General features: G+C 41.9%; 1 protein-coding gene across 2 annotated transcripts in view; it reads right to left on the minus strand.

The window, feature by feature from the left end:
* Positions 1-2,065: 2,065 nt before the first annotated feature.
* Positions 2,066-18,352, minus strand: part of LOC125279410 (HLA class II histocompatibility antigen, DP alpha 1 chain-like) — a 36,323-nt gene continuing 20,036 nt past the window's right edge. Inside the window, exons 2-5 of one of the 2 annotated variants that reach the window (XM_048209077.1) lie at positions 14,212-14,298; positions 11,720-11,962; positions 3,634-3,918; positions 2,066-3,503 (exon numbers count right to left, since the gene is read on the minus strand). In XM_048209077.1, the coding sequence (XP_048065034.1) occupies positions 3,382-3,503; positions 3,634-3,918; positions 11,720-11,962; positions 14,212-14,248 (687 nt within the window). In that variant the 5' untranslated portion in view covers positions 14,249-14,298 and the 3' untranslated portion in view covers positions 2,066-3,381. The remainder of the gene's footprint in view (positions 3,504-3,633; positions 3,919-11,719; positions 11,963-14,211; positions 14,299-18,352) is intronic. The other variant, XM_048209076.1, reaches the window with a different exon arrangement.

Genomic DNA, 18,352 nt, shown 5'->3' on the forward strand with positions numbered 1-18,352 from the left:
CTGGTGTTGGAGCATCTATATCTGAAAAAAAAAAACCACAGTAGATTGACAGTAAACCTTTAGAACTTTCTGATGATAAAACTTATCTTCATTAATATTTTAGATCATATCTAAGATATATAGATAGCTCCTTTGCCTGCTAACATGGTCACGTCAAGCTAGGCGGGCGTGGTTTCAGCAACCAGTCACATCAGCTCAAACCACCTCCCGCCTCTTTGCCCATTTTCAGTTATCCAGGAGTGACGTGCGTGACGCGCAGCTAAGATGGCAGCGGCCTCATTTTCGCTTCAAAACTGCTGTTCAGAACTCTGTTGGGTGACATCACGGACGCTACGTCCATATTTTTTTACAGTCTATGATCAGCACGTTACACTTCAAATGTGACAGGACAGGACAGCAGTCCTGAATGGATATCTTCCCAAATCGTCCCTCTCTTTCATTTTCGTTTCATTTTTATATGTTGATGAAAATTAGAGTAGATTTTAGTCATAATTTTAGTCATTCAAAACACATTTTTATTTAGTCATCGTCTCGTTTTCGTCCGTGAAAAAAGTCGTTGACGAAAATGATGACAAAAATTATTCATCAACGAAATTAACACTGTTCCGGGCATGCTCAACTGGGCTGATGAGCTATCACGAGCTGCGTGTCCGGGAGAATGGAGACTCCATCCCCAGGTGGTCCAGCTGATTGTGTGCTGATAATAATGATAGATATTAGGAAAAATCTGGCTTTACGATATTCCAAGAGATGACAATCAATGAACATGTTCAGTATAAGAAAATTTTAAGTAAAAATAATTTTAAGTAAAAAAAAAATTAAGGCAAAAAAAAAGTTCCCATTGCACTTTGTAAACAAGTGATAGGCTATTACTTTATTGCAGTTATGTTATCAACTGACTTTGCATGTGTGGACCATTTTGCAAAAATAAACAAACAAACAAACAAACAAACAAACAAACAAACAAATAAACAAACAAACCTCACAAGGTTGCATGATAGAATGCATTTAGAATTCATTTATACCTCATTTTCAAATAAATGTTTAATTTAATTTGTATATATTTTTTGCATGAAATATTTAAATCCACCCAGAAAGAAACTAGTAAGATAGTATACATTAATAATCTCAGAATTTTTCAAAAGAATAATTTGAATTGCAAATGTAATACATTTTTAAGTTTTCTTTTAGATCTTTTGTTATGAGCAGAGTTATTTATTCATTTATCCCATCCTGTTGTCCTGTGTTTGTCTTGTGTATTTTCTCTCTCTGTGTATGTGCCTGCATGTTTGTATTACAGATGGGCGTGGCTTGTGATAACCTGTTGGAGGCTGCAATTGGTTCTCCTCCTCACCTGATCTGGATATAAAGACCACCCCAAACACACTGAAGGGGCCATCATTGTGCCATCGTGTCGTTGATCGTAGCCTCATCTCATCATTACTTCCTATCGTTTGTTAGTCTAGAGTGTTGTGCCAGAGAGATTGATTGTGAGTGATTATTTGGAGTTTGTATTTGTGAGCGTGACTGACTGTAGTATTCTGTTTGTTGTTATTTCTTGTTTATTTGACCCACGCCTGTTTGACTATCGATTACTGGATTCTGATTCTGCTTTGTTTGCTACGGACTTCTGTAAATATTACCTGTAAATACTTTTGTATATATCTTTGCCCATTCGAGGGATGTAGGGGGTTTGACACCATTTTATTTTGTTCACATTTTCATATTGTTTTTGGTTAGGGAGATAGTTTAAACTGTATTTTGTTTTTTTTTAATCTTCAATTAGGAATTGTAGAGGTTTAACAAAAGGATTCTTTTGTTTATTGTTTTGGCCTTGTCTGCCCCTGACGCTAAACCCTCTGCAAGAAATAAAATCTTTTCTTTTTGGAATCTCTCTGGTAGTGAGACTCATTTCTTCCTCTTCCTGTTGCGGCCGACCCCTAGACGGTCGTAACATCTTTCTTTAAGAAAGGCTTAACATGCATGTTTAGTATTACATAGAAAGCAAAGTTGGTCATGCTTCTTGAAGTATTAAAGAGACAATAAAATGCTAGGACACATTTAATCCAGATTTATGCCTCTATGTATTTATATCTTTAACATCAAGAATGTTACCTGTTTGGTAAAATGACACACTAGTGAAATATAGCATTGTTTTCAGACTGCTCAGTTAATTACACAATGAATAGATTGTAAACACTTTACAATAAGGTCTCATTTGTAAACATGCTGTAAATGCTATAACTTACAATTAAAAATATTCTTACAGCATTTATTAACTTTTCTTAACGTTCATGTCCACGTTAGCTCACAGTCAATTAACTAATGTTAACAGATACAACTTTTGATCTTTAAATGGTATTAGTAAATGCTGAGATTGACATTAACTAAGAATAATAAATGCTGTAGAAGTATTGTTCATTGTTAGTCCATGTTAACAAATGTAGTTGGCATCTCAGGTTATGTATGTAACCTCTGTTCCCTGTTCTAATCAAATTACGGCAATCATATTGGCTGGTGACAGCCTATGACATCATACTGGTGCGACCTGAAAGTATATAAGGGTCGGCTAGAGAACATGTCATCCACTTATCGTCTGAAGGGACTATTCAGCAGGTAGCCTCAAGGCATGGCAGGGAGATGCAGTGTCTCGTTCCCTGTTCTAAGGGAACAGCGGTTACATACATAACCTGAGACATTCACTTTCTAAAGGATATAAATGACAACACATCCTCTCCCAGCAGCTCGTGCTCATGAGCCGCCGAAGGGCGGGAGAGGCTCACACCCCTCTCAAGCTCATTGACGAGCACCATCTGGGAACTCCATGATCTGAGTCTCTACTCTGCTTCAGCACGAGCGGAACCCGAGCCACCGGGACCAGATGTTTGTCCCTCTTCCCTCAAGAAGAGAGCCAAATGAGAGCGGAGCTTCCTCAGAGGGAAATGCTCACAATTGGCACAGACACATCCCTCGAGAACTGCCCGTGCGTGCTCTTCACCCAGACAATAAAAGTCGTGTGTGGCATCTGATGTCAAATATCTAGGACACGGATCTACACACTTCTTGAAACATCTAGTTTTCTCTGTGCATTTCATTATGATTGCGCTTCAAACAAACAGTCCCTGAAGATGATAAGAGGATGGCATGTTCTCTAGGCACTCCTTATATACTTTTGGGTCGCACTAGTATGATGTCATAGGCTGTTGCCGGCAAATACAATTGCCGTGATTTGATAAGCATTTCAGACACCGGTTCACATGGAGGCGTTCGCCAATAGCGTCAACGCAGTGCGAGTTCCCTTTCGAAAGGGAATTAATGTTAACTAATGAAACCTTATTGTAAACTGTTACCATTGGATCTTTTCAAAGTGTGCTTCCATAGTCAGTTGCAGCTGTTTCCTTTAATGAGGAACAATGTTCCAGCAGCGACTCCCAACAGTCCAAGAGTCAGACCAATTCCACAGAACACAGCTGGACCAACACCTGGCAGGGCAACTTCAACATCTGGACAACACATGCATAGGATATTGGAGGGCGCATGAATATGATAAAAGCTTTATTATTATTATTATTATTATTATTGGACTGTACTGAAATATAATGTCTGTTGATTCTATTTGAAAATCACACTCACCCCATGTTTTGGTCTGAGGTTGACCCTGGAGGGCTCTGTGGTTCACCGTGCAGCTGTAAATATCTCCTTCAGCAGGTGTAAACTTAAGAGTGGAGAATATGTTAAATGTACCATCTGTCCTTGGACGGTACTGACTTAAACTCATACCCCCGGTCACATTAACATTATTCTTCATCCATAATACTCTGACAGATGGAGGGTAGAAGCCAGTCACATGACAGACAAGGGTGTTCAGAATACCCAGCTGTACATTATCCTTTGGAAAGATGGAAGTCTGAGGTGCATCTAGAAACGGATAGAACTTTATTAATTCAGAAAAATCTAGAAACTTTATTAATTTATTCTTCAGTTAATTCAAATAAAAGTAGATATCTTTACACACATTAGGCTAAATTGTTAAAGTGTTATAAAGGAATTCATTCATTAGTCCCTTTCACACATACAGTATAGTCTTTTTACCATTAAAAGATCATGTGTGAATAGGACCTTTTCAAAAATACCAGTAAATTGTAAATTACTTGTATGATGCTGTGCGAACAAAACAATGAAGATTACCGATATAAGCATGTACAAGTCAGAATGTGTTGATGTAAAAGTTTGCTTTGGGTAAAAACATAAAGTTCTTATGGGGGTGATGTGAATACTGTGCACTGTTTACAGTAAGTGCCACTGCTTTTTAATAGATTTTCTTTAAAAATTTACATTACGTTGTAATGGACCATTACACTTTAACTGCAATTCTGATTTTTCTATCATGACTATCACCTTCAAATGAACGAATAAGCAGAGTATATAACAAATTTTTAAACCAATTCATTATGATCTTAATTATTTATCTGACCAAAAAAATCATAAGATGATGAAAAAAGGGGTGTGGTCTGCTAAAGGAGACATGCGTAGAGGTGAGGAAGTAGAGACAAGTCAATGAAGTGAGAGCCTGGCGGAAATGGCGGACCTGAGTTGCTGAGCGTTTGCATGGAATATTGCATGGAAGATCGCGTTGGGATCTTTCGATGTATCATACTCTGCACAAGGAAGAGTTGAGACTATTGAAACGTAATATACCGAAGTTCAACGGCGCGCTGAACAGGTTTGGGGATTTTATTTCCACTCCTTTTAAACTTGAATGCTGGCATAATTATTCTTGAACAAAATCCCTCTTTGAATTCCAAAAAAATTAGAGATCAAACAGCACTATTTCTACGCTTTTAAAGCCTTATTCAGTTTCTCATTCCTTTACAAAGATCATAGGCCCTAGCCTATAGAAACCAAAAGAAACCAACCTTATAAAAAACTGATACTTTTTTTTTTTTTTTTTTTTGAGAAACTTTGTTTTTAGTATTTTTATTTATTTTCATTATGGAAACTGTGATTTAAAGTATTTTTGCACATGTGTATTATGAATGCCCTAAAAGAGTTCTTTTGTTATCTGTATGCATGAACGAATCTAATAAATGAAATAATAACTCTTATTTTTGGAAATTTTTGAGAGATGCCTCTTCAAGATGACCCAGAGGGATTCCTCCAACTTATTGAGCGTACGGTAGAGGCTTGCAAGTGGCCCAAGGAGCACTGTGTTAGATTTTGCTGTATTTGGCCGTGCAGTTGTTTGGGTGGCTCACCAATGTGTTAGATTTCTCTAATACATAAAATAAGTAAGCTTGACCAGAGTTCTTGTGGGGAGAAGAATTTATTGAAGGTAGTAGTGTAGCACAGTTCTTCAGCAGCGATGTCAGCATGTCGGGCTTCAAAACATCTTAACCCAAAGTTCTATCTGTGGGACAGAACTTTATACATGACATCAAAAGGGCTACAAACAATAGAACACTGTTAGGACCTCCCACAGGAGATCGATCTACCCTGCGATCTACTCTGAGCAGTGCTGTTTGTTTGTCATTTACACCCATCAGTTTCTGTGGGCCATACGCCTATAGGCCATTTGGTTCACACCTTTACACATACAGACAGTTGATTGCATCTGAAGCACAGTCACAATGTAAATGCATCTAACTAAAGATAATGAAAATACACAATCTTTCAACTGGGCATGTTATATGACTGCAGAAGACCCAGAGGCAAAAGGAGCAAGTTAACAGAATTTATTCAGAGTCCCAAACAAAATAGAACATAAACAGTCTGCCAGGCGTCATCACACAGCACGCTGCAGCTGGAGAACAAAAGAGATAGCAACAGTTCATTCCCTGAAGGAAGCCCCAGTTCACAAAGGCTCGGTGGTCGATCTGGAGAGTCTCAGGAGGTAGATGGAGAACTCAGAGGCTGGTGGATGGACGGTACCAGGGCTGCAGACAGAAGTCTCAGACAGATGGACCACGAGAACATGTACAGGAACAGGTGCTGGAACTGGGACTCAGACTGATAACACACACACAAGTAAAGTTATAACGGTAGCCGTGAGATACTGCAAGAACGCCACACTAACAGTAAGTTAATTACCTGACACAGACACGAACAGACAGCAGGGAGAAATAACCAGAACAATCAACACAGACACAGAACAGATGCGGACGCGAAAGAGCAAACGCAGGCAGAAATGATGAACAGCTGAAACGAATCAGCAAAGATGAACAGAAAAGGGAAAAAGACAGAAAACAAAGAAACAAAGAAACAATCAAACCTGGCTCATGACAATACCCCTCCCCCGAGGAGTGCCCCCTGGCACTCCCGAGGAAGAGGACTGGCGAGAGCAAAGGAAATCATCAATAAGTGAGCGGTCCAGGACGTCCCGGGCTGGAATCCAGCTACTCTCCTTGGGACCGTAACCCTCCCAATCAACTAGGCGGCCCGTACAGCAGTTTCCTAACCCTGTAGACAGGGAAACCCTCGACCAGAACCGGACAATGGGTGGGTCGGGCGGGTTGTGCGAACAACGGGCTTAAGACAAGAAACGTGGAAGACCAGGTGGACGCACCACAAGTTGGGAAGCAATTTGATTTTGACGATCGCAGGACTAATGACTTTGATAATGGAAAAGGGACCGATAAAGCGTGGAGCCAACTTGCGAGACTGGACAACTGAGTGGACAACCACAATTGACCGCAAATGTATCTGGGAGCTTTTCAGCTCTGTTGAGACATAAATCAGATCTCACTGTCCTCCAGGTGCGTTGGCAACGTGTAATAAATGCCTGGACCAAAGGAACAGAGGCTTCAGTCTCCTGGGAGGGAAACAGAGGAGGCTGATAGCCGAGAGATGACTGAAACTGTGATAACCCGGTGGCTGAAAAGGGGAGAGAATTATGGGCGTACTCGACCCATGGTAACTGCTCGCTCCAGGGGTTCGAACTGACGAGAAAGTGCGCCAGGCTTCGTGTTCTTTGAGCCAGGCCGGTATGAAATACGATTGCCAATATCATAATTACGTTCGGCCGGTGAAAGATGATGAGAAAAGTAAGCACAAGGATGGACCTTTTCATCAACGGGGGAATGCTGAGAAAGTACCGCGTCAACAGCTACATCAGAGGCATCAACTCCGACTATGAATTGTCTCCTGGGGTCCGGCGTTATGAGAATAGGTGCTGTGGTGAATAGGTGCTGTGGTTTTTTAATGGACAGACTGCGACCAGATGACCCGAACGCCCACAGTACATACAGAGATGATGCAGGATACGGCGCTGGCATTCAGCGGGGGAGATGCGGATGCTCGATGTCTGAATAGGTTCAGGGAATTGGGCAGCTTCAAAAGACACTGCAGTAGAAGCAAGTGGAGGAGAGGATGGTGGCAGTTGCGCACCTCAGGCACAACGCCGAAGATCAGCTTGTTTCTCCAGTCGGATTGCTAATTCCACAAGCTGGTCGAAAACAGCGGGGACTTCACGCGCATAAACTTCATCCTTTATCTCGGGACACAATCCCTCCAGGAAACGTGCCGTCAGAGCCAGTTCGTTCCATTCACGTTACAGAGAGAGTGCAAAACACGATGGAGTAATCTGAGACAGAACGCCTACCCTAACGCAGCATAGCAAGCTGACGGGAAGCCTCACACCCACTAACGGATCGATCAAACACTTTAGTCATTTCTTCTTTAAAAGAGGAAAAAAACGGGCAGCATTCCGCCTCCGCCTCCCAGACCGCCGTTGCCCAGTCCCGCACTCTTCCCGTCAATAATAAAATCACAAAAGCAATCCTGGAATGGTCAAGGGTCAAGAAGGCTTTACATTCAGTTGGCTCACCCGAATATCATGGCGGGTTGTTGACTCTTGGTTCGGTGATAGGACTGGGAGATGGAGAATCAGACAGCTCGTGGCGGAGGAATTGGAAGCGGTGATTTAAATCCATCACCTGGCCCGCAAGGTTTTCCACAGCATGTCACGCAGCCGAAAGCTGCTCCTCATGCCTGCCGAGCATAGCACCCTGCATTTTCACAGCAGAACGGATAGGTCCCTCTTTCGCCGGGTCCATGAACAAACAAAATAGAACATAAACAGGCTGCCAGGCGTCGTCACACAGCACGCTGCAGCTGGAGAACAGAAGAGATAGCAACAGTTCATTCCCTGAAGGAAGCCCCAGTTCACAAAGGCTTGGTGGTTGATCTGGAGAGTCTCAGGAGGTAGATGGAGAACTCCGAGGCTGGTGGATGGACAGTACCAGGCCTGCAGACAGAAGTCTCAGACAGACGGATCACGAGAATAATACTTACCACAAGTAACACACACACAAGTAGAGTTATAACGGTAGTAGAGAGATACTGCAAGAACGCCACACTAACAGTGAGATAATTACCTGACACAGGCACGAACAGACAGCAGGGAGAAATAACCAGAACAATCAACACAGACACGGAACAGGTGCAGACGCGACCAGGTGTGTGAGCTGGCAACAATATGTATCTCTGTGGGACTGCTTGTGGAGTACAAGGTCATGAAGGAAAGCCCAGCCCACACTCCAGTTGCTGAGAGTGAGCTGTAGCTGGCCTTTGTATATTACTTTGAGGAAATGGAAGATGATATTTCCCTGATTCTCCCATCTCCACTGGTTCCGCCCAGCTCGAAGTCTCCTGTGTCATCATAATGCATGAGTCAACTCTGACAAGAAAGACTGAGCAAGACAATGACTCGTAGCATGAGCCTCATGTGTCTGACCAGGTGTGCAAGCCGGCTGCATCATCCGTCATAATGGGAGTTCGTTAGGAGTTAGAGGGTGCAGACTGGAGTCCCACTGACATTCCCTCCACTGAGAGTATGTTTCTGGAAACCACCATGAACAGTTATCACTGATCCCGCTCAGCCTCCCTCTCCCTCCTCCAATTCCAAAGTCAGCCAGTCCGTTGGCCCCACCTTCGCTGGTTCCCATCAGTTCTTCAGTTGCTCCATTGTTTACCTCACTTTGCTGTGTGGATACACTTTGGATCTTCCTGTCACCAGCTCGACCTTGGCAAGAGAATCCCCTAGCTCTGCCTCCAGCCTCCAAGCCCATCACTCCACCTTGGCTTGGCGATCTGTCAGCTCCACCTTGGTTCCTCCCTCCTCGGCTGTGCCTGGGACCATTGTCCTGGTGTCTCCATCAGGCTCTAACCGCTGAAATTCAAATACTTTTTTTACCAATGGAGGAAAAATTATCTGGTTATGGATTTGTATAAATCGCACAACATTCTCTCACACAGACTTGCTTAAGCACCATTTTCCAAATTATTGTAATTACATCAGCAGATTTGACACGCTCAAGGGAAAGAGCAACAATGGAACTGATTTCAGTAATATTTTTTGGTGTTACATGAGCAGGGAGATCGCTCCCTCAAGAACATTTGGAGGAATTCCTCCACCTCTCTTACCAGTCGCATTTCCTGGATGACTTCCTTTGCTCATTCCTCCTTGTGGGAATCAAAAACCTCTACAAAGACAACTCAGTTGTCTGGGGAGGGACCTTGAGATAGCTTTGCCACATTTGCGGAGTGGGTGCAAGTATCATTTGGATCGCAATTCACTGTTGGACCCAACGATGACAACACCAGCCCCACTTCCAACCCAGTGCACAGCCAAAAACAATCAGGCAGTGAGGAGCTGCACCATGTGCTCGCTGCAGACAGAGAGCCAGCCGGCTCATCCACCATTGGCACCGCTGCCTCCATTTATCCCCATTGAGATGCTGAGACCCTCACCACCATGGCTCCCCCCTCCATCAACACAGCCATGGGACGCCATCCTGGCTGTGGTCTGAATCGCCAGCTGGCCACTCCTGATTAAGGCCATTCCTTGGATGACACCACCATCTGCACCACCCTGGATTTTCTTTTGTTCTACCCCTTTCCCATATTCCCGTCCTCCACCTGAGCCTCCTCTTCCACCATTTCCCTGCCTGTGTTAGTCACTATGGTTACTAATTTGATTTGCCATCACGTTCAGCTTTGTCAACTCGTTTGCCTGTGTATTTAAGTTCCTGTGTTTTCAGTTCAAGTTGTCTGGCCTCGTCTGTGTTTCACTGAAGCTACCCTGTGTTTGAACTGCCTGTATGTTAAATTTAAGACATTTGGAATCTTCATCCTCATCTTCCTGCGTTTATATACAGCGATCATGACACAAAGGTTTAATGGTTTGATTTTCTTATGTGTTTACTTGTTACTAATAAGATGTCCTTTTCTTGCATGGGAATAGGACCTGGAAAGTATGGTCTGTGTTCATGTGTTGTAAATGTTATCACAATGATCTGGGTTCCCCCCTGATTGAGTTGGAAAATACTACATTCCATTGAGTTTCAAGGGGAGTACATATCTGGCTCTGGTGGACTCAGGCTGTAACCAAACCTTGATCCATCAAAGCCTGATTCATCCAGGGGTGTTGGATACAAGCCACAAGGTTAAGCTTTAGTGTGTGTATAGGGATGTTGCTAATAGCTACCCACTTGCAGCAATCACCATTCAATTCAGGGGAAAAAAGCACAGTGGCACTAATGCTGTCTTCACATGCTATCAGAAAATTTCCTAGTTCCCACTTCTGAAGTTGTGATTACGACCTTGTCACATTTAAGTACTTTGTTGTCAGGAAGAACAGGAATCATGGAGGACACCAGGTTCATTCTTGCCTATTTATTGGGAACTTTTTTTTTTAAACCATACTGGCTTAAAAACTAGTAAAGAATACCAGTCACAGCAGCAATCTGCCATGTTTAAAGTTTATGGTTTTCCCAACTCTGGAACTTGGGTCTCAAAATTTTTCCAGAGCTTCCTAGTGGTAAATATGATTTGAGAGAGTGTTCATGCCCTTTTTTTAAACTAGGAAACTCGTATTTATGATAATTCTGAGAATGTGAAGGCAGCATTAAACCTCACCTCAACTGAAAGCTACTGAGTGACACCAGGTTGGGAAGGCAGAGTCAGGGTCACCTGGGCTTGCCCCACAGGCAGATGATGTGGGGTAGGTACAAACTTTCCATAACTTCCCCTTAGGAGCAGTTCCAGGACACAACTTGAAGCATAAATTTGAACAAGTGCAATCCACTGATTTTGTGTAGTCTTTTGATTATTTTGTTTGGAAAATGCCTTTACCCTAGTCATGCATTTCACTGCACAGGTGCTTCTTCATCATTGGCAAATTACAAGACATGTCGCTAGTAAATGATAGGAAGCATTTAAGGTTAGTTTTCAATAAACTATAGGTAATATTTCACTTTTACAAGCCTTTATTTATACTTTGTGCTCGTATCGTATTATAGTTTTAAGATTCCAAAGATTCACTGCATACATGGATTGTCCAAATGAATCGCAAACTAATTTAGACTTTTAGACCGATTAATTGAATATAACAGACTAAAATGAGTAAATCATTCACCAGTTGGAGATTGTTAGTTCAGATTCCAATTTGCCAATAGAAAATACGAAACACCTGACATGATCACTAAAATATATATAAATAAAAAAATTGAGTGCTGAGTAAAAAAATAAAAAATAAAAAATAAAAAAAAAAGTCATGGGGCAACATTTTCCCCTGTCCTCAATGGCTGCATATCAGAACTGGTCTTGCACATGGTTAGCATATTGCTTACGGGAACTCTTTATAAACCCCTAATAAATGGAACATTATAGTGAAATGGTAATGTAAAATGGTAGAAGTTAATAGCACATTAAAATGTCTTACCCAGTTGTGGTGGTGGGATCTTGAGGCCTTTGGCATATTGTAAGTTAATTTTGCATTTTGCCATATTAGAAACACCGAGGTCATACAATCCAGGAAATGTCATAGGTCCTGTAAAGTCAGGGGATGTCACTACTCCATTCTTCTGATCAAAGTCGATGTGCCACAACTCCTCCTCATCATATCCAATCAAAAACTCTTCTTCTGTATCAGAGCATGCTTCAAATTGGTAAGCTTCATGTTCAACTGAAATAGATTGAGCATCATAAAACATAAATAAATCAACAAACTTTATTTTTGAGGTTAACAATTTAGTTACGTTGAATAGCTGAGAAAATTTCATGTAAATATAATTTTACAATATATTGCGATATGAAATACATCTGCACAACATTCAATGGGTAGGACTTTTTAAAGTTATTGAAAAGTTTTTGTGACAAAGAAACATGGATAAAGGAGAAAATGTATCCATTATACTTACATTGGTTAGCCTAGTATTAGTTTTTAGTCTGGTATCGAGAATTTCACTGGTAGACCTATCTAAAATTTTTATTTCCTAACAACCCTATGTTTCCAGCTACACTGTGACATATATCATGAGGTAAAATTACTAATATTGTGATTTAATATTTTGCTCTTATAGCCCACCCATACATATCATGTAAAAATTAGAGAAAGTAAGACATTTTTAAGCTATGGTACCTTTTATACTTAGCCATAAACCAAATACAGTTCCTAGACCTATTCTGATACACTAGTTTTCTAAACAATGCACTAAACAATGCACGAGTAACTCTAATGTAACTCAAATGTAATTATGTAATTCTTCAGGGAGTGTAAAAAGTAGTTAAGGACACAAAAATTAAATTCCTTTTAAATGTTATTTTTGTCCTAAAAATATATTTGATACAATAAGTCATTTTGATCATTTATATAATTTTTTGTAATAATATTAAACATTTTGCACATGTCCATGAAAGTACTGTCCACCCTGTCATTATGGGTATGTACTGTCATAAACCAGGTGATGTACTCAGTGGCATCCTAATCCCCATTTTGTCTTTCTTCGGTGGAGGTTTAAACATCTGCTGCAAGTACAGTAAATATCTACAAATAAATATCTACAAATAAATATATTTTTTGATGAAGCTCTCCTACATGTGAGCAGGGGTGCCCCCAAGGGGGGCTGCATTTAGAGAGCACGCTTTCACTGTGTGACTTTAATATAGTTAATAAATATCACATGTGCCGTTTTTCTCCAGATATCAGCATGATAACAAATGTTATATACATTTTATTCATGTTTACATTTTAGACACCATTGCCTGTTTTTGCACAATTTCGCCAACAAATATACTTCAAATCAAATCCAGAGCACTAACTGCGTCCTTGAGCAACAAACGGCGCTGAATCAATGAAAATGAGAAAAGATAGGCTAAAAGTGACGACGAGGGAGCTTCAGTTGAACAACAGTGCACTGCGGTCAGATGAGATGTTGTCAGACTATGTAAGTAAAATTCAGAAAAATGAACATGATTGTCCCATCAGCCGTTATACTGTGCTCTTGGCGCGCACTCAAGAATTGCATGCGCAAATGCGCCGGCACGCTCTGCATAATTACTTTATTATAGCTTAAATGAAGCGTAAAAGAAACAATGACCGTCATTGTTCTGTTGTAAGTAAAGTCATGAAATTACCAACATGCGATTAAAGCTGCCTCAAAACTGTGCATGCATGTATTTGTTGACATGGTTTTAAAGCTATTGTTATCCAAGTTGTTGGCCTTAAGACGTCTTAAAAAATGCACATGTGCTACAATTAGTACAAAATGCAGCTGCTAGAGTTCTTACCAGGTCAAGAAAATATGATCATATAACACCAATTTTATCATCTCTACACTGGTTACCCATTAAGTTCCGTATCGATTATAAAGTATTGCTAATGACCTATAAGGCTCTAAATAAGTGGTCTCAAACTCAATTCCTGGAGGGCCACAGCTCTGCACAGTTTAGCTCCAACCAGCTCCAACTCACACCTGCTTGGAAGTTTCTAGTAATCCTGAAGACCTTGATTAGCTGGATCAGGTGTGTTTGATTAGGGTTGGAGGAAAACTGTGCAGAGCTGTGGCCCTCCAGGAATTGAGTTTGAGACCACTGCTCTAAATGGTTTAGCTCCTGTGTACTTAACTGATCTTCTATCACCCTACAATCCTTCACGCTCCTTAAGATCACAAAACTCTGGACTTCTGGTTGTACCTAGGATAGTTAAGTCCACTAAAGGAGGGAGAGCGTTTTCACATTTGGCTCCTAAACTCTGGAATAGCCTTTTTGATAATGTTCGGGGCTCAGACTCACTCACCCAGTTTAAATCTAGATTAAAGACGCATCTCTTTAGCCAAGCACTCACATAATGCATTTCATGTCAGATCAATTGCACGTATCTTTACTTAATGTTATGAACAGCAGCTACGCTAATTATTCTCCATTTTGTTTTACCTCGGGACACCCGTCCCAAGGCGACTAGAGAGGACATCAGCTTCAGTTTGGATCCAGCCTCTTAAGAAGACCTCAGATGACCAACACCTGTGAAGAGACAGCGCCAACTCCAGTGAGGACTTCAGAAGTTTTCTATATATCCTAATTATTGTTAATATGTAATTCATTTTTCCAGGAGCTCATTGCTTCTACCTTAAAGTTAAATGCTAACAGTGTTTATAATTAATTGCCCAAATTATTACATTATTTGCTAACTGCATTCTTCTTTAAATTGTAATTTTGACATGCATTCTCTTTAAAGCTGCTTTGAAACGATATGTATTGTGAAAAGCGCTACACAAATAAATGTGAATTGAATTTAATTGAATATGTACACCTGAGAAATATATGTATATATATATATATATATATATATATATATATATATATATATATATATATATATATATATATGAGCAATATCACACTCGTAGCCGTGCGATATGGCTGTATATCAGCACGGCTGTGATTCGTCCGTAGGCACGAGGCCGCAGGCCGAGTGCCGTAGGTAATCACAGCGTGCTGATATATAGCCATATCGCACGGCTACGAGTGTGATATTGCGTTTATACAACAGTTCGACGGCACGAGTGTGTAAATAAATAAGAAGAACAAAGGAGTGTCTTTAAAACCCTCTTTTGTGCAGCACAACTTCCTTCCACCACGGATTCAAATCTCAAGTTGACAGTTGGACCAAGCCTCCATTACTAATTCTAAAACGTCACTTTAGAACTAGTAACGAAGGAATGTTCAGTCGCTTCATTGAAACTCATTGAATTTTGTACAGTATTAGAGAGAGAGAGAGAGAGAGAGAGAGAGAGAGAGAGAGTAGGCTATTACCTGTCTGATATATTGCATAACATTCATTCAAGTCGACGTCCATACTATTATATCCAGTATAAAAATCCGTTTGAATGTCCGTTGAGGAAAGCGATCTTGTATTTGTCATTTGTCCATTTGACCACAGCGCTAAAACAACTTCCTTTGCAAAAGTTCCTTTCAATTTAAAAGTCTCTTGTGCCTCACTGACTCATTCACCTGTAAAGTGTTGCCACCATCTAATGGCGTATTAATGTAACTTTCATTCAATCCATATCACGCACTAATGGACATATTTATATAAAATAATATTTATTGAACAACAAATAAACACAATTGTTCAGTCAAACATAAAGCACTACTGTGCCCGTGACGGTTGTCAAGTGTGCCGTGGATAATTACCAAAATGCCAAAAAAATAAATAAATAAATAAATGCTACACCTTGTAGCCTATCTCTATATTTCCTCATTTTTGTTTTTATATTTAAAAAAAAACAAAAAACAAAACAATGATAGGTCACCCTTTACGATAGTATGTGGGTTTTTACAAATATTTAACGAATGAAAAGGATTTTAAAGAGCTTGTGCCAAAACTTTGTAACTCCATTGGATCCTCAAACTGTCAGTCAAACCTCATAAATCCGCCTCACCTCGTGAATGAAGTGCGCACACAGTTTGGACATCTCGTCTATGCAATGCAAAGGTAAATAAAGATCTGATGTTTGAAAAAAAAAAAATTGTAAAGTGTTTTCTTTACTCAAAACAACACTATGTCTATAAAGGGTATGTATTTAAAGGGAGCAAGAAGAGGAAGCGGAGAAGAGTCTTCGTCTGATATGTCTCATTGCAGCCAATATGCTATATGCTAAGTTATATAAATGACAAGGTAATTATTATCAAATTAAACATAGCACAATTCGACTTGCTCTGGAACAAATAATAGATTAATAAGACCAAAGATTGCCCGTTCTATGTACTCAAATTGAATTATGTCTCGTGTTTAACCACTATAAGAGCCAGCGGTAAGTCCCTGAAGCACTGGCCGAGATTAAGCTGTTCTCGGCGCGTGCACAAGCACTGAACGGCCGCTGACGCTCTGGAACTCGCATCTCCGAAACCGTCAAACAAATTGTAAAATAGGCGCTATTATTAAATATAAGTCACATAATTCATGTCTAAACAACTACATTCTCGCCTAAAAAAACTATTAAAACTACAGTTCGTGGTACAACAAGTAGTATTTGTAAAAATTACGGTTGATTTGATCGGCCGCTATGACATATATATGATATATATATATATATATATATATATATATATATATATATATATAAACAACAAAGGCCTCGTCTGGCCACCCCTATTAAAATTTTCTGGGGGCGCCACTGCATGTGAGCTGCATCTGGATCAAATTTTGTGGCATAAATTAACCAAAAGTTACAGCATATGGAACCAAGGTAGCCTTTTTGTTTAGCCCTTGACACCTCCTAATACAAATAAAATAAAATCGTTCCTCTATGAGCAATATCTCGTGATCGACGCAAGGGATTATGTTGATTTTTGTCACGGTTCATGAATTCATTTACTCGCCCTTGTGTGTTTGTTGTGTGTGTGTGTATGTGTGTGAGTGAATGATTGTGTGGGCGTCACCCATTAATGGTCTGATTGCGATCTGTTGCCAGCCGTGTCTTGTTAGTGTTTGTTATAAAATGTGCGTGTCTTCATGTCGTCTTTGTCAGTTCGTTGCAGGCTGTCCCGGTGTCGTGTTCTCTGTTTTGTCTCTTCCTGGTTCTCGGATTCTGGACTATCGTCGTGTGCCCTGTTCCCTTTCGAAAGGGAATTTCTACTCTGCGCTGACTGCGCTATGGGGAACGTCCTCCGTGACCCGTGCTCGAAATGGAGGTGGAGCTCGCTGAAGAATTTGAGAGGGGTGTCAATCTCTCTCAAGCTGAAGCGACTGACGAGGACGCGCTTCTGGCGGATGACAACGATGTTTTATCCTTAACATCCTCAGACCCAGGAGCGAGTGCTCTCTTGGCCCAAGGCCCCGGAGAGCAGGAGATGGCCGAGGTGGGAGAAGCGGGCGAGCCCGCGGCTCCCGCTAGGCCTCCCTGCGCTGCGTTTTCGGAGTTGCTGGAGGTTATGGAACGCGCCTCGAGCAGACTGCAGCTGCCCTGGGAGCGCGTGAGGAGGGAACCCGCTCGCAGCAGGTTAGACGATCGTTTTCTCTCTACTCATAACCCGGCAACTCCAGCGAGCCTTCCATTCCTTCCCGATCTTCATGCTGAGATCGAGAAGGCATGGAAGAACCCGTACTCGGCCCGAATCCATCAGCATCAGTATCAGCGAGCTGCCTTCGCTGATGTTGAGGGATTGGGCCAGCATGGGTATGTGTCGATGCCTCCTGTGGAAGAGACGTTTGCGAATCTCGCTACAGGGAGTGCACCGACACTGAAAGCTCCAGCCCTGCCATCCAAAGCGTTGAAGGTGACATCACGTTTGAATGGCAGGGCTTACGCTGCTGCAGGTCAGGCTGGTGCGGCGTTGCACACTATGTCAGTGCTTCTGGTGTATCAGGCTGATCTACTTATGGATTTTGATCAGGGTCAAGGTCTTTCCGCTGAGGCGGTCGCGGAGTTGCTTCGGACCACGGATCTCACTCTGAGGGCCACCAAACAAACTGCCACCTCGATCAGTCGATCTATGGCGGGCATGGTGGCCACTGAGCGGCATCTGTGGCTCAACTGTGCGGACATCGGGGAGAAAGAGAAACATTTTCTCCTCGATGCCCCGGTTTCGCCCACTGAACTTTTTGGCACCTCCGTGCAGGCAGTGGTTGAGAAGTTCAGGGAGGCGAAGACGCGCTCCGCGGTGTATAGATCTTGCATCCCGCTCAGATCCAGCTCTGGGCCCAGACAGCCGGGAGGTCCCGGGCCGTCTCGAGCCGAGGATCAGAGGCAGGCCCAGAGGGAAAGTGTCGCCGCTCATGCGCCTCCTCCTCCTCGGAGTAAGTCGCAGAGACGGCGAGACGCTAGAAGGAAGAAGCAAGATCTGAGGGGGGTGATCGAGGAGCGGCGCCAGCAGCGCCGGTAATTGATCCCCGCTCTCGCGAGGGTTTTTTCTCGGCCTCGCTCTTCCTTCGCCTCCCGGTAGCGTTTTGTGACATCTATATGCTGCGGGCTTTACAGTCGGGCTGATGTGGTGGGCCTATGATGAATATATTTCTGACGGCCCGCCGTCTGGCTTGATAGTGAAAGTGCTTTTGGGCTTTGGAACTTTGGAT

This window comes from Megalobrama amblycephala, linkage group LG12 (assembly GCF_018812025.1).
Source record: "Megalobrama amblycephala isolate DHTTF-2021 linkage group LG12, ASM1881202v1, whole genome shotgun sequence".
Lineage (NCBI taxonomy): Eukaryota > Metazoa > Chordata > Actinopteri > Cypriniformes > Xenocyprididae > Megalobrama > Megalobrama amblycephala.